Here is a 16,967-nt window from a genome sequence, read left to right as displayed (position 1 = left end):
TACAAAAAAAAAAAAAAGTCCTATGACTTTGAAAATACTGCTTAGATTTGTTGAAACTGACAAAATCAGAGCATACCAAAATCATTAGAGTGCCAGAAAATAGCCTCAGACCCCAGAGGGTTAAAATGAAGAACAAAGAGGCCAGAGCATGAGACAATCCGCAGTGATTAGTGATTGGTTGTGGAGCAGGACCATGACTGTCAGTGATTGGTCGCAAGCGCAAGTCCAGCATAATACCGTGAGCCGAGCGAACCTGCTTTCTAAACTTATGTAACAGTGGCTGATGTGAGCTGTTGAGTCATATTTGGACTCAAATATTATATGATTCAAAACAGTCACTGATGTGTGCTGTAAACATTGCTTGATTTGTCCCTAGGTTTTTTTTTTTTTTTAAATTGAAGTCACTAAAGGGATCAAAAAATTGCCAAATCTAGTGACAAAGTCTTTACATTGGCAACACTGAAGGGGCGTTTGGCCCCATAAATGGTTATTGAAATCAGATTTAACAAGCAGGTTGCTTTTGCTATTCCTTGAAGAGCCATGCAGTCAATCAACTGGATTTGGCTGGGCCTTCCTGCCCAGGCTGAGTAGTCATTTCCTGCACACATGAATCCTGCTTTGGTGGGAGCTTTTTACAAGTACGCTCAGCAGTTAGTAACACATCAATAGACGTTAGTAACACATCGCTAGCTGGTGATGTGTTTTACACTCTCTAATAAGGCTCCCTTTTGCCAGTTATAAATGGAAGCAACTCATCAATAGATCAAATTTACCTAATAAGAATGGACCCTGCCAACTAACCATAATGCTTTTGGTGGTTAAATGGTTGTTCCATGTGAACAAATATCTGATTAAACTGACAGTTTAACATGCTGACTGATAAAGGGACGAGATAAAGTAAGCTAAGCAAGATCTAAGACTTAACAGGATAGATAAACAGATAGATAAAATGTGCAGAATACATAGACAAAATGTGCAACAGTAACTTGAGCTTGCCAAACAGTGAGCTTGCATCGACGTGAAAACTGTTACAACTTGTTTATGAATAAAGTGTGTATAACCTAATTAATAACCTAATTATAAATCCTTTATAAGGGTAGTCTAATTGTAAAGTGGGACCCAAATTTTAATTAAGACCATGGTTGATTAAACATTGCTTTAAAAACTCCCGTTAAATACTGTCCAGCATTGACCAAAGTTAGCAACAGTCTCACAGACACAGGTGCAGCATGCAATGTGGGTTTGTTTAGTGTCAGTGAAAACATAGCAGAAAGGGCTGACAGCACTCGTGAGATTTTTCAACCTTCTAAGAGGACTGAGTCTGCAGTGTGGTTGTATTTAGGTTTTTATAAGAGTGCTGAGGAAACGTGTTTATTTGTGGATAATCACCCTGTCTGCAAAACATGCAAAGAAAAAAAAAACAAAAAACCACTGTGAAAGGGATAACACTTCAAGTCTTATGAATCATCTTCATGATCCCCACTCCCTACTTTATAGTGAATGCAAGGTAAGTTAACTTTTAGCTCCATGTATGATGTGAAGACTTCAGAATGGAAGAAAATGCCAGGGTTTGTCTAACTTGCTAGTATTTTGTCAATAATGTAAACTGAAACTTTCTGTATTACCTACTTTTGTAAAAAAACTACATGTCAGTGGTGTAGCGGAGCTGGCTTATTTTTATTTATTTTTTTGCCTCCACCCAAGAGACAGCTGAATGCCCACACTCTCAGAAAATAGAGTACATTATTGTACCTCTGGGGTGCAATGGCTTGTCACTGAGGCAGTACCCTTTAAGGCAAGGGTTCTCAACCTTTTCTGCTTTAAAGGATACGGGACATGGATTTTTACCTGGGCATAATTATGTATAAAAGGACATAAGAAATGCCATCTAAATCACTGCAGGGCGTCAAAAATGTGAAAATCACCACATTATTCAAGTTTTTCTATACATCAGCGTAAAACAAGGATTCGTTAATGAGCTAGGTGGTCACGTGACCCGTGATGTCACAAAAACTTTCCAAGGAGCCAGCGCTTGGGAATCTAATGTAAACAGGTTACCGAAATGGACACCATCGACAGTGATATTCCCGATGTTTCACAGAGATGTGAAGTTAGACCCTATCAATTCGAACCGATAGCTGGAAATTCACATGAACATGGATCTCGTCTTTACTCTGACGGGTCAGAGGATTCTGAGAGTGAGAGTTCATTCAGCCCTCATGAAACTGAAAGCGGTCGGCTCGATAACACTTCCTGGGAAGTTAAAAACAATTCTGCTCAAAGGCTAATGATCTGTTGAAAGAAGTATTATTTTTGTATCATACATTGAAAGTTCATCATAGATCTAGCTAAAGTCCGTTGCAAGCTAGTTTTTTTTTGCTGATATTTTTCGAGATTGATTGAGATACAATGCTTCCAGAGTCCGAGATGAAAACATTCAAAATGGCGAAACGAGTCAGAATTATGATAATCAATAATTGATACACCCAAAATTATAATACTAATCCTTACCTCGGCTTTCAGTCGCTTAGCGCAGAGGTCTTCAACGGGGGTGGGGGTGGGTGGGTGGGGGGGTGTCGCGAAATCGCACCGGATCACTCATATCAACAAAAATATTCCTGCCCTGTCCCCTGGCCTCCGTGCAGGGATGCAAACAGCGCGCCTTTCGGCGGATGCCACCTTTTTCACGGCTGAATCGCGCAGATCCGATTTTTTTAAAAAAAAATAGCGATGTTGGTTCATGGAGCATGAGGCATGAAGAAGTGTAAGGATGAGAGAGGGGCGGTTTGGGTCGGGAAGCTGCGCGCATTTGTGCAGCCTGGCGCAGGTGTGCGCAGCTTCCCGATTTGAACTGTTTTTTTTTCTCATCCTTATGCTTCGTGTTTCATGAATTAATATCGCTCAGTACCTGAGTATTAATGTTGAAAGAATCCTCAGTGAAATGGTCCGAATACAGTTTGTGGGAAACAGTAGGTGCAAAGTTTTTTTCAACAGGTGTTCTGTAAAGTTGTCCTACCAAGCCTACTGCGCATGCGCAAAGCCTATTGCGCATGCGCAGGTGAGCCCACACTTTCCTCAGCTTCGGGTCCTTGGGGAATGCAAAAAAAAAAAAATTACTCCAGGGCATTTCTCATTGGAATTATTGCAACCATAAGCAGCACAATACACCATGATGTCCAATGTATGATGTCCAATGTACTTTAAAGACTATAAAAACAATTTTCTTGTCATCCACTTCTCCATTCATCTACCCGCTTGTGCTGTGCCTGAAAGTTTTTGTGACGTATGATCACGTGACAGCGGCTCTTCCGGTTGCAAAAAATGCATATCGGAAGTCGAGCAGAAATGCCATATAAATCACGAATATAACGATTTTGCTGAATTTAATAGATGATTTTGTATTTGTTGATGCAATTAATTCATATTTTTAATGGAAAGAAACTGATATAGCATACTTTTATGTTTCATGTCCCATATCCTTTAAGGCCCACCTATTCATACTTGTAATGAGTCAGGGCCCATTAAAAAAAAGATCCCCAATTATTTTGGCTCATCTATTCTATTAGAATCTAATAATCTATCGTAAAGTGTATTGATGGAATGCAAAGTCACTCCCTGTTACAGATGGGAGCCCAGGAATTAAATAAGTGCAATAAATACAAACTGTTTTTAATTGTAGGCTGGGTGCGATTTGCTGGGGGGGGATGGGGGGGGAAAATCATCCTCCCCTCTGGTTTTTATCTCTGCTGAAAAAAATCCTCGGGGACAACCCCGTCAATAAAACAAACAAACCAAAAAAAAAAAAAAGTTGACGACAGGCATGTTGTGACACAGTTTTCTATGGTCTACATTGCACTCACTTTCAAAATGACCCGAAGTGGCAGCTTTGATGTTCACGAACGTCCCCAGCAAATAGATACATTGTAGATAATAACAATATCTTTGCGTTCTATGCAGGGATGCAAACAGCGCGCCTTTTGGCGGATGCCGCCTTTTTCACAGCCTTTTTTTTTTTAGGGGGGACGTTGGAGTGTCTGATTATAATTTCAAAGTAAATTCTGTATTAAAATTACTAAATAAGCAAATCTGTTACAGTCCATGAAACAGGAAGTATAAGGATGAGAAAAAAACAGTTTAAATCGGAAAGCTGCGCACAATGTGAACTGCGCCGTCAGAGCAAACTGTTCATTTAGTATTCTTTTAGTGATTATCGAGTCACTGTCCATTTAATCCGGAGGGAGAGAAACATCACAGCAACGCGACAAGCAATGCGAACTTTGTTGTGTTAGTGTTTGTGTATTTAGTCAGAGAGATAGGAAGATGAATTTACTATCTCTGGTTTCGTGTTCGTTTTCATTTAGTGTTATTCATTTGATATCATCGGATGTTATTGAGCTGTTAGCCTATTGATTAGATTAGAGTCAACTTTATTGTCATTACTCAGTATAAATACAGGGCAACGAAATGCAGTTAGCATCTAATCAGAAGTGCAAATAGCAGAAATGCAGTATAATACAAATAAATACAGTATGTGCAGATAAGCAATATGTATAGATGAATGCAGCTATGTACAGCTAGTGCAAATGAGACGGTTATAGTGAGGAGAGAATGTACAGATAAATAAATAGGATGTGCAATAGTTCTGTATATGTACGGTAGTTAAGGGAGAAGTAACTACAGGTAGGGCTATAAAAAAGGGTGGTTATAATTATAATTATCCTTTAAAGCTATATACAGAAGTAGCTAACTTGCTATGCAGATGTCTTGTGAATATAAAAGAATAAGAGTTGAATAGGCATACAGAATATACACATACATCTGTGCAGTATATGTACAAAAGTTATGGGAGAAGTATGTACAGGTAGGGCTATAAAAAAGGGGTGGTTATAATTATCCTTAAGGCTATATACTGAAGAACTAACTTGCAATACAGATGTCTAGTGAATATACAAACAATAAAAGTTAAATAGGTATTCAGAATACACACACACACACACACACACACACACACACCTAAACTCAAGTGTGGATGTAAGCATATACATATATACACACACATATGCAAGACTGGCTGTGTAAATAGATCCAACAGTAGAGAATATGTACAGCTATGGAACCAGATGTGCAGTTATTCAAGTGCAACAAGAGTCAATACAGGTAGAAGGAGGGTGTGGGATCACCTGCTGGCAGAGTTCAGTAGGGTGACGGCTGTGGGGAAGAAGCTGTTCCTGTATCTGCTTGTTTTGGTCTGCAGACTCCTGAATCGCCTTAATTACCTTAATTTTGTGACGTTTCATGATTTAAAAAAAAAAAAATCCCTCCTTCTGGTTTTTTGACAAATCGCACCCTGATTGTAGGTATTGTATTCAAAACTGTATGGATGTGCCAGAAGCCAACATAAACCCATGCATGCAGGGCATTCTCAGTCAAAGCGGATTAATGATCCAAAAGTGGAGGCTGGTTGATTCACACAAGAACTTATTGCCATGTTTGTGTTCAGCAAACAAGCAAGTTATTAAAACCAAGAAGTAGGTATAGAAACTACTCAGTAGGATAGATCCTTACACACTAACAAAGAAGGATTTTTCCTACGAGTTGGAAAATTATCCATCCGTTGATTTCCCCGACATCTCAAACTACCTGGTGCTGCAGACATCGTTCTACATGGACACACAGATGAAAACCTGAAAGAGCATGGAGGCGTACAACTTTTTACATGTGGCTGGGTTAAAGATCTGGGGATCAGGATAGAAGATAGACGGCAGTAGATGGATCTAAGTGCAGGAAGAGTGTTTATTAGCAGGCATGATATTTAAGTCAAGTCAAGTTTATTTTTATAGCATTTTAACAATAGACATTGTCGCAAAGCAGCTTTACAGAGAATTAAAGACTTTAAACGTGAGCTAATTTTATCCCTAATTTATCCCCAATGAGCAAGTCTGTGGTGACGGTGGCAAGGTAAAACTCTCTCAAACATGAACAAAAAAACCTAGAGAAGAGCCAGACTTAAAAGGGACCCCATCCTCATTTGGGTGACGACAGACAGCGTGATATTAAATAACTCACTTCTCTAACTGCGTCCTATGTAGTCACAAAGTATAACTGCGTGATCAGGAAAATCCTTACAGTTTAACATGAAGTCTGTTTTGTTGAATTTATAAATTGTTCATTGATGGAAATTTGAGTGCAAAACTGTTCATGACAACTGCAGTCTTAAAGTTAGCAAGTCGAATGTCGTCCTCAGCCATAAAAGCATTCCTTCAAGTGTCCAGAGCCATCTTCCAAGTGTTTTTTTTTTACAAAAGCAAAACAGAAAGCAGAGTATTTAAACAGCGTTATAAAACATGGCTAGAAACAAATGTGACAGTGATAATGATACTTTGCAAAGCCTCCGTGAAAACAGCTTCCGTATCTGTGTGTGCTGATTGCACTCAAGTCAGCATCAGGTGTTTCCCATAACAACTGGGTCCCAACCACGCACAATGCGCTCCAAGAGCATGCACAGCCGCTTGAGCTGTGCCGGACTCAAGCGCACAAAGGCGCGACAATACAGTGTTCACTTGCTGTGTGACCACAACTTTTAGCTCATGATATATCGCCATCAAAATGCCTCATTTTCATCAATAACCCATCGCAAAGCATCGCGAGTTGTAGTGTGACCGTAGCTTAATGAGGCGGATGTGACGTCAGATGCAACCCAGCAATTGTACCCTACTACGAGTAAAAATTAGCTTCAACTTGGAAAAAAAATAAATAAAATAAATTATAGCCCACTAGATGGCACTTCACAGGTTGAGAAACACTGCTCTAAAGTACTTATTTGTACCCTTTATATCAGACCTGGGCATTTTACGGCCCACGGGCCGCATCCGGCCCTTTGGTTCATTCTGACCGGCCCGCGTAAGGTTAATTAGAAATTACAAAATAAACGCATTTTCTAATTTTACCTCATGCATGGACTGAATGTGCATTGCTTTTATTTTGAAGTTGTGTTCAACAAAAACACAATGCGTGCGACATGAACACGACATGAAATCCCACAAAACCTAATCCCACGATAACTACTTCCGTAATTTGTCCAGACCAACCACAAACTTGTACGTCATCCTTCAAACGGTCCAGCCAATCACATAGTGTGACGTCACCAGCAGGCGCCGGAGCCAATCTGTAGATCTGATACCTACACCGAATCGACATGGCATCATTATTATAATATGATGTATCTTGCTTGATATGTGGAGTAGAAAGACAATATTGTGATGTCTTTATTGTGTTTTGGGGTGAATGTGACTGAAAAAAAAAAAAAAAGTACAAACGTTCACATTTTGTTAACCATTGTTTTGGGAAGTTTGATTGAATAAATGACATTTTTTATAAGGCAACCTCGTTTTTTCCATACTCTTACCAGTCTTAGCAGCTTGTAAAAACAATGTTATTTACTGCTTTATATAAAGAAATACAATTAATATTATGCAGAATTTAGTTCAGCCTTTTGGTCCGGCCCTCCACAAAATTTTGTTTCTCATGTGGCCCCATGGAAAAAATAATTGCCCACCCCTGCTTTATATACTGCTTGGGAACATACAGTATATGTACCTGTTTGACTCTAAAAAGGTACACAGTTACGAGGTCTAAAGGCCAATTTATGCTGACAACCCAGTCCTCGCAGACGGTGCCGCAGATAGTGTCTGCGTAGCCCCCCCACCTTCGCAGACGCTCTGTGCGCACCTCCCAAAAATTGTGACCACCGCAGAAGCCTCGCAGACAAGAGGGCTCTGATTGGTCCACTCTACATCCGCTGTACACGCACTTCCGCTTCCCTACTTTCCCGGTTTGGTTTGTTTTCACGACCGCCATTTTTAAAAACACGAGCGAAGATGGAGCAGCACGAAGAGCGGTTGATCGAGGAAGTGAGGAAGTACGTACATCTATACGACTCCAGTTCTAGTCATTATAAGTAACCGGAGGATAAACACTCCACTAACCACACCCACCAACTACTCCTAGCGACTTCGCGCCCCCTTGCGTTGTGCCGGTGAATAACATCGCGCACGCCTATTACTCCCCGCTCAACAATAAATTACAACTGTCTGCGAAAAGCTATCTGCGAAAGCCTTGTCGCAAGAGCATGCAGAGGCCTTAATAATGAGCCATAGGGGGTACATTAGTGTAGATTGCACCTTGGGGGGGGGACAGAAATGGACTCCTATTGTACCCCTACTTCTAACAGTGCATTTGCTATTAAGAATGAATCCCATGCATGTTTATACCAGTTTATTTCCTTCTTTTTTTTTTTTTTTTAAAGATATTTTTTTGGGCTTTTTGCACCTTTATTGGATAGGACAGTGTAGAGACAGGAAATGAGCGGGAGAGACGGGAAGGGATCGGGAAATGACCTCGGGCCGGAATCGAACCCGGGTCGCCCGCATTCATGGTACGGCCCCTTAACCACCTGAGCCACGACGCCCCCTATTTCCTTCTTTAATAACACCATAATAATACTGATAGCTGTGATCATTCTGGTCACTGCAATCGTGATTAGATTTTCATTTTACAGTTTCACCTCTAGTAACAACTAAAAACCAAAATAATATTCCTCCTACTAACAGTAGGAAAGATGAGCTTACATTTCTTAACACAGCTTTTTGAAGTCAGATATGTTAAAAAGGGGGCATCCAATTAACATCACATCCAGCTTCAAATTATACTTGGATTTAATCAGGTTCACACCAGTAGGAGCTTGCAAAGGGGTCCCATAATTTTCAGTGAGAAATTTGTCCAATTTTATTGCTGAATTATACAGCTACCGCAGCATGTCAGGATAACTAATAAGACTAAAATACACTTCTGTTTAAAATGTAACTTTGTGATTCACAATAACATTTCAAAAGAGCAGCACTGAAATACATTCATAGAACAATTTTTGTAGTTTATAATATAAATGAACAAAACAAAATGTTAGGCGTTCCTCTTACAACACCAGTTGTAAATCAAGCAACACTACAAGCAGGCGTGAACCTCAGGGCTGGGACAGTTGCATGTAAATGTACTGGCTATGAGGTTGGACAATTTAAATGTCTGTAGGAAAAGGTGGTGTTTTCAGCCATGTCCACACTTCATAAACAGAAAAAGCTGTGCTAGCCTTCCAGCCATCATATGTTTTTGCTTTCAAACCATGAAAAGTGGCTTAAATTAAAAAAAAAAAAAAGTTTAGCATTGCAGGCGACATGGTGGTGTAGTGGTTAGCACTGTCACCTCACAACAAGAAGGTCCTGGGTTCGAGCCCAGCGGCCGATGAGGGCCTTTCTGTACGGAGTTTGCGTGTTCTCCCCGTGTCCGCGTGGGTTTCCTCCGGGTGCTCCGGTTTCCCTCACAGTCCAAAGACATGCAGGTTAGGTTAACTGGTGACTCTAAATTAACTGTAGGTGTGAATAAGAGTGTGAACGGTTGTTTGTCTCTGTGTATCAGCCCTGCGATGACCTGGTGACTTGTCCAGGGTGTACCCCGCCTCTCGCCCATAGTCAGCTGGGATAGGCTCCAGCTTGCCTGCGACCCTGTACAGGATAAGCGGCTACAGATAACGGATGGATGAATGAATATTTATCCTTGATACTTTACTATACAACAGTTCAATAAGTATTTCCACTTTTGTTCAGAGAACACATGCATGTACAGTTTATATAGTTTTATGTAAATTTTACAATGAGTTTAGTCATATCTAATAATTTGGTAGGTTTATTTATCCTCCCAGTTGTAAAAACTGATGGCTATTTTGGGTCCTACACCCCCCTGGAGTGTAGGAACCATGCAAAAATTATGGACTCACCAGACTTACAGGATGTTTCTCCAGCTTCTTTACTTCACAGCAAATATACAAATAAAAATGACACAAAACAATTTTTATTTAATAGCCGAACATTCTGGCTTCATGAAAACATACCTCAAACAAATTAAATTATTTTAATTAATGGCATTTTTTTTTTTACAGCTCAAGTAGAGGAAAAATTATTGAATCACCTTGTAATTTGCATTTCTAAAACAAATACTGGCACAAGTCTAAAAATGCAAATTAGTCTGCAGTTAAAAGAGTGCTTGCAGACCTTAACGAGCTGTTGGACTTGGCTAATTGAAAGGAAACATGGCCCCAACAAGAGAGCGGTCAATTGAAACAATGGAAAGGATTATAAAATTTCTCTAACAAGGAAATCCAACACAGATTGTGGCAAAAGATGTTGGTTGCACCCAGTCAGCTGCGTCTAAAATTTGGTACAAGTATAAACATAAGGGGAAGGCTATAAAAGGAAAAATAGGGGCAAGCCAAGGAAGATATCAAGGTGGTAGGATATAAAACTCAAAGCAGTATGCTTGGGAAATAGAAAATGCACAACAAAGCAAAAACAAATGGGCAGAAAAATAAGTCAATATATTTGTCTCAGAGGGCGGCACGGTGGTGTAGTGGTTAGCGCTGTCGCCTCACAGCAAGAAGGTCCTGGGTTCGAGCCCCGGGGCCGGCGAGGGCCTTTCTGTGTGGAGTTTGCATGTTCTCCCCGTGTCCGCGTGGGTTTCCTCCGGGTGCTCCGGTTTCCCCCACAGTCCAAAGACATGCAGGTTAGGTTAACTGGTGACTCTAAATTGACCGTAGGTGTGAATGTGAGTGTGAATGGTTGTCTGTGAATGTGAATGGTTGTCTGTGTCTATGTGTCAGCCCTGTGATGACCTGGCGACTTGTCCAGGGTGTACCCCGCCTTTCGCCCGTAGTCAGCTGGGATAGGCTCCAGCTTGCCTGCGACCCTGTAGAAGGATAAAGCGGCTAGAGATAATGAGATGAGATGTGTCTCAGAAATGTACGAAATCTGCTGAATGAAATAGGATTTACATATAGAAAAGCGAAACGAAAACCAGCACTAACACACAAATAGAAGAAAACAAGGTGATCGTGGGCTTAAATGAGGCAACCATAGATTGTGGTGAATTTTTATCTAGTGCGGTTCTAATAAAGCATATAAAGATGACCGCCTGAAGAAAACAAATTCCCCCCCCACTCATTTATGATATGTTGTTGCATGTCAAGTAAAGGACTAGCAGAGACTGCAATCATTACAACAGTCAACGCACAGGTGTACATTTAAATTTTGGACACTTTCATTCTATCAATAGAAAATAGGTTTGGTGATGGTCATTTTTCAGGATAATAATGCATTTTGCCACAAAGCAAAAGGTGTTAAAGCTTTTCTTGAGTTGAAGTCAACTCAATGACATGGCCAGCAAACAGTCTGGATTCCAATCTGAATAAAAATTATGTTTGAAATAATAATAATAAATAATAATAATAATAATAATAATAATAATAATCTCATCATCTCTAGATGCTTTATCCTGTTCTACAGGGTCGCAGGCAAGCTGGAGCCTATCCCAGCTGACTACAGGCGAAAGGTGGGGTACACCCTGGACAAGTCGCCAGGTCATCACAGGGCTGACACGTAGACACACAACCATTCACACTCACATTCACACCTACGGTCAATTTAGAGTCACCAGTTAACCTAACCTGCATGTCTTTGGACTGTGGGGGAAACCGGAGCACCCGGAGGAAACCCACACGGACACAGGGAGAACATGCAAACTCCGCACAGAAAGGCCCTCACCGGCCATGGGGTTCTCGAACCCGGATCTTCTTGCTGTGAGGCGACAGCGCTCACCACTACACCACCGTGCCGCCCAATAATAATAATAATAAACAGCCCATGACAAGGACCGTCTTGCAAACCGATCAGAGAAAGATAAATCTATATGCATAAAAATCTATAAATTTGAGAAAGTTGGAATTAGTTTTATGGAGAATATTGTTTTTTTATTAGTGAATTCCAGGGCTCAAAGAAGTCAGACTGTCATAAAACCCAGAGGAGGAGCAAGTGTACTAATTGAGGGCTGTTTTTTTTTTTAATGATTATTCCATTATTTTTTTTCCTTCAACAGTGAGTGATTCTATAATTTTTCCTCCATTTCATGTGGGGAAAACATATGCCATTAATTAATATATTAAAATTATTTTATTTTATTTATTTGAGGAACGTTTTCACGAAGCCAGAATATTCAGCTATTAAACAGATATGATTTAGTATCATATCTGTGAGCTGTTTACTTGCTATGAAGTAGAAAAGCTAAGTGAACATCCTCCAAGTGTGAAGATTCCATCATTTTTGCCAGGGGTTGTAGCTTACATAACAGTCATTGTACTCATTCAGCTATTATAGGTTCACAGAAGTCAGACAATAAGCAGCTATAATAAAGGTCAAAGCAACCCATTTGCAAATCCATAGAACATCATGTAGATACACTGCAATGTGAACATTATTTAAAAAAAGATGTATGCCAGGAAAACATCTCCTGTTCTAACTAATACTTTCACCATCATAGTAAAAATATAAGTAGTAATAAGCAGTCAATATTTGAAATGTCTATATTTATTCTGGAGCCTGATTCTAGACTTAAAAAAAAAAAAAAGTTTAAGCATCCATCAGCTTACCTTCATTTCTGTCCACAACTTCTGTGCTATTTCTTCAGCTACAAAGGAGAACAAAATTACTTAATGACAGAAGAATAAAGCATATCCATGCTATATCCTGAGAGAGACTATTTAAGCATGCACACATGCACGAGTGAACTTGTGCTGCTTTACTGCATGTTTAGAGCTGAGAGTGAGTGACGCCTGCAGACCCTTCTCAAGCCATTTTTGCTTTTGTTTTCATGATAAACAATACGAGTCTTGTTATAACCAGGTTTGAAACACTGTGCCAATATTATGTCATGTCATATGACCGTTGTTTATATGGTATAGGGTTGTTTTACAATCAGGGTACAAAGTTTGTGTCACAGGGGTCCAAAATTCAAATTGGTTCTTGTACCAGTTTTTAAGTGAAGGACAAGTTAAAGAACAGATTTCAGGTAATTTTTTGACATGTGTATGGTAGTTTTGTGTAATCTGCTATCAGATAAAGATGATTAAGTGTAGCTTTAAGCAGGGCTGGAAGAAACAAATGAAGTGATTCTCGGAGAGGACATTTTCTTTGACAATTCAGAATCCACTACTTCCATAGTGCTTTTAAATATAAGGCTGTAAGCTTTGTGCTGTCTCTAATATTTATGTCCCGATATCTTGACCACATTGTAGGATGAAAATCATTTTATGCCCCTTTTCCACCAAAGCAGTTCCAGGGCTGGTTCAGGGCCAGTGCTTAGTTTGGAACCAGGTTTTCTGTTTCCACTGACAAAGAACTGGCTCTGGGGCCAGAAAAACTGGTTCCAGGCTAGCACCAACTCTCTGCTGGGCCAGAGGAAAGAACCACTTATGTCAGTGGGGGGGTGGGGAGTTGTTAAGACCAACAACAATAACAAGACCGCGAAAGATCGCCATTTTTAAACGACGAGAAGCAGCAGCTGTACAAACGCGAAGTCATCCATTATTATTATTGTTGTCGTTGTTGCTGCTGCTTCTTCCGTGTTGTTTTTGCTTCGATGTTCGCGCCAAGGTTTATGCAAACGTAGCGACGTAACTGACGTATACAGCAACGTATACAACGACGTAATGACGTGGCTTCCCTTAGCACCGTGAGCTATGGAAAAGCAAACTGGTTCTCAGCTGGCTCGCAAGTTGAACGAGTTGTGAACCAGCACCGGCTCCGAACTAGCCTGGGAAATCCCATGCTGCTTTGCACAATCGTTCCGATCTGAAAAGACAGCATGGAAACTATGGTCTAAAGGCTCGCCTGAGTTAGGGAGCCAATCAGAGAGTGGGGAGGGGTGGAAAGACGGTGACGCGTACTACTCGACAAACGGAAGCTTGTAGTTTATTTGGGACTGTTTACGGATCACATTTAACATGGCGGCGAGCGATACGAACCAAACTTTCGATCAAGCTTTAGACACTGTTCTGAATTAGTCTGGTTAACACCAGACCATATCACAAGTGAAATAAGTTCGGTGCCATTGTTTTCCTATTTTTGTTTTGCCTTCTCTTTCCTTCTCTTCTTCGCTCTAACTACGTCACCAGGTACAACTGCCATGATTGGCCATGGGCTACGTATACGCCAAACGATAGACATTCGCAACGTCCAATAAACGGCCGCTGACAATTGTAAACCACACCTCCCCTACGAGAAATTCAATAGGTGGATTCCAGACCATATTTCGCTTGTGATATGGTCTGGTGTTAACCAGACTAGCTCCGAACCAGCCCTGGAACTGATTTGGTGGAAAGGGGGTACCTGATGGATAATTTTTCAATATAAAATAACATGTCTCGAAGAGGGGGCGGCACGGTGGTGTAGTGGTTAGCGCTGTCGCCTCACAGCAAGAAGGTCCTGGGTTCGAGCCCCGGGGCCGGCGAGGGCCTTTCTGTGTGGAGTTTGCATGTTCTCCCCGTGTCCGCGTGGGTTTCCTCCGGGTACTCCGGTTTCCCCCACAGTCCAAAGACATGCAGGTTAGGTTAACTGGTGACTCTAAATTGACCGTAGGTGTGAATGTGAGTGTGAATGGTTGTCTGTGTCTATGTGTCAGCCCTGTGATGACCTGGCGACTTGTCCAGGGTGTACCCCGCCTTTCACCTGTAGTCAGCTGGGATAGGCTCCAGCTTGCCTGCAACCCTGTAGAACAGGATAAAGCGGCTAGAGATAATGAGATGAGATGAGATGTCTCGAAGAGGACTTTTTTTGACACAATTACTTACTAATTTGATCAAAACAGTCTGAAAACTTACTGGCATTCAACATTAAAACTTAACTATGTTTCCAATGATACGGAACCAAATATGTGTTTTATGGTATAAAGAATGATGTAAGTGCATCCCTTTTGGAGCTACCTGTGGTCAAAAAAGCACTTTTTCTAAATGACACGAGTAATTTTGCTAAATAGTATGACACATATTGCCATACATTCACCAAAAATAACGTTATCACCACATTTTTTTTGCATGGTAAATAGAGCTATCACAGGGCTACAATAAACAACCAAGTTTATTTAGTCAAGCCTTTTGATATTGAAGATAATAAGTGTTAAATGTGATTTTTAGCTTGCGTACCCTGATTGTAAAACAATCCCTACTAAAAAAAAAAAAAAATCACGATTTTCTTTCCCACCAGCAACTGCTCGGTCAACATGCAGAGTCTGAGCGAAGGCGGACTTTAAAATCCGATGCCTAAACTTTCTGCAGTCGTGTCAGGCTGAGGACTCGGAGATCTTTACTCATACTGCGGATTTGTAACGAGACAGCGGTACAGCAGAGCCCGAGGTCGCATAATGTCTGCTCTGCAGCCGGTGACGCCATTTCTGTGGCACACAACGTTCTGTTCAGCGGGTCCAGCTGGGAGGAATGGAGACACACTCGAGACAAATCAAAAAAAAAAAAAAAAAAATCACCGCTATTTTTTTTCCTATTACTATTTCGGCAGCACCACGCTGCACTTTTGAGGCACAACAACAACAACATCTCCCATCGAGCCATATTCGAGCTGTGAGTTCGCTAAAATAGCCAGTTTACAGATCAAAATTAAAAAGAAGGGTGAAGCAATGGGTTAATTGCTAAATAAAATGAAATTAAAATTTAGAAGAGGGGACCTGGTAAACATTTATAGCGCATTTGTTAGCATATAAACACAGAGAAGCAGTATTCGGTGTGTAAATGGTGGCGAAAAGCAACTGGGCTACAAAATGCTGGCGGCTGTGCAGCCTACAAGCTCTCTCTCTCTCTCTCACACACACACACACACACTATAAGGAGGCTGATGACACGCCAGAAAGGTTCTTAAAGCTAAATCGACTAAACAAGCTCAATAAAACTTAACCAAGTAAGCCCTTCTTGTTTTTTTTTTTTTTTTAATTTATGCTAACCTGTTCACACTGCAGCTAACCTGAATGTAAATAAACCTTACTCACTACAACAGGCTGATGGCAACAATGTCACTCCATACAATGTCGTTTTGAGTGAAGGATAAACTAAGGAATCATATATATATATATATATATATATATATATAAACGCTTACTATCCATCCATCTATCCATCCATCACTGTGGCTTAACGACCAAAACAGTTCCAGCTCACAGTCGCAAGTCATTTCTGCTCCAGCGACGAGATTTGGTGGAAAACGATGGCGAAGAACAAACAGAAAAAGACAAAACAAAACACAATCCGTCCAGAAATGAGAGGAGAGAAGAAAAAAAATACGTCACCGTCGCCCCAGTACATAAGCTCCTTAGCCATATAACGTTACCCGCATACCATCATTTTCCATTCGATCGAATCCAGCAACCTGCAAACACACACGCTTTCGGTCAGAAAGAGCTTTGTTAAACCGCGATGTCCTGCATTAAGAAGCCCTTACGTAAGGGCTTTCCAATGAGGCAGTGTTTTCCCCGATCACTTACTTGATACGACCAGCAGCATTTGACGAATGTGGCCAAAATCACGAATGTTAAATGTGCAAAAGCATACAGCGATTTAATAAGACATAAAGCAGCGCGCTATTTAGACAGTAAGTCTGTCCTTGCCCGAGTACAGTAAGCTGTTTTGCTCCCTGATCCACCTTTATATATATATATATATATATATATATATATATATATGAAGCAACATCGCCATTAACTGCTTTATAAATAAATACACGGTTTGATGAGCTGATCTACAAAAATAATTCTTCTTACCTGATGAATACACTTCAACACGGCTGCCCGATTCTGATACAGCGCATGAGCATTAATCCATCTGGAAAACATCAGACTCGAACATTAAGGTTGATGTCACCCAAAAACAGGTAGGTATCCACGTCTAAGCAAATCCGTCGAAATATCTCACTCGTCGCTCTCCTTTTCTTTTTGGCGACCCTTCTATAATTGACTGACAGATATACAAACCCGCCCCCATGGACATTCTACTCTCTTATTAGTTACTATCTGTGTAAATGTCCGTCCTC

At 40.7% G+C, this 16,967-nt stretch overlaps 1 protein-coding gene across 7 annotated transcripts in view; it reads right to left on the bottom strand.

The window, feature by feature from the left end:
* Positions 1-16,898, bottom strand: part of arid4b (AT-rich interaction domain 4B) — a 201,151-nt gene extending 184,253 nt beyond the window's left edge. For 3 of the 7 annotated variants that reach the window (XM_060925498.1, XM_060925504.1, XM_060925503.1), the window contains exons 1-2: positions 16,699-16,898; positions 12,527-12,564 (exon numbers count right to left, since the gene is read on the bottom strand). Coding sequence is in view for 4 of the 7 variants with exons in the window: in XM_060925503.1 (XP_060781486.1) it covers positions 12,527-12,532 (6 nt within the window). In the remaining 3 variants the exon portion in view is untranslated. Of the gene's footprint in view, positions 1-9,826; positions 9,854-12,526; positions 12,565-16,040; positions 16,308-16,698 lie in introns of all 7 variants that reach the window. The other 4 variants (XM_060925499.1, XM_060925501.1, XM_060925500.1 and 1 more) reach the window with 3 other exon arrangements.
* Positions 16,899-16,967: the final 69 nt, after the last annotated feature.

This window comes from Neoarius graeffei, chromosome 7, assembly GCF_027579695.1.
Source record: "Neoarius graeffei isolate fNeoGra1 chromosome 7, fNeoGra1.pri, whole genome shotgun sequence".
In the NCBI taxonomy this organism is placed as follows: domain Eukaryota; kingdom Metazoa; phylum Chordata; class Actinopteri; order Siluriformes; family Ariidae; genus Neoarius; species Neoarius graeffei.
Note: the sequence above shows the minus strand (reverse complement) of the source record. Positions and strands in the feature narration are given on the sequence as shown.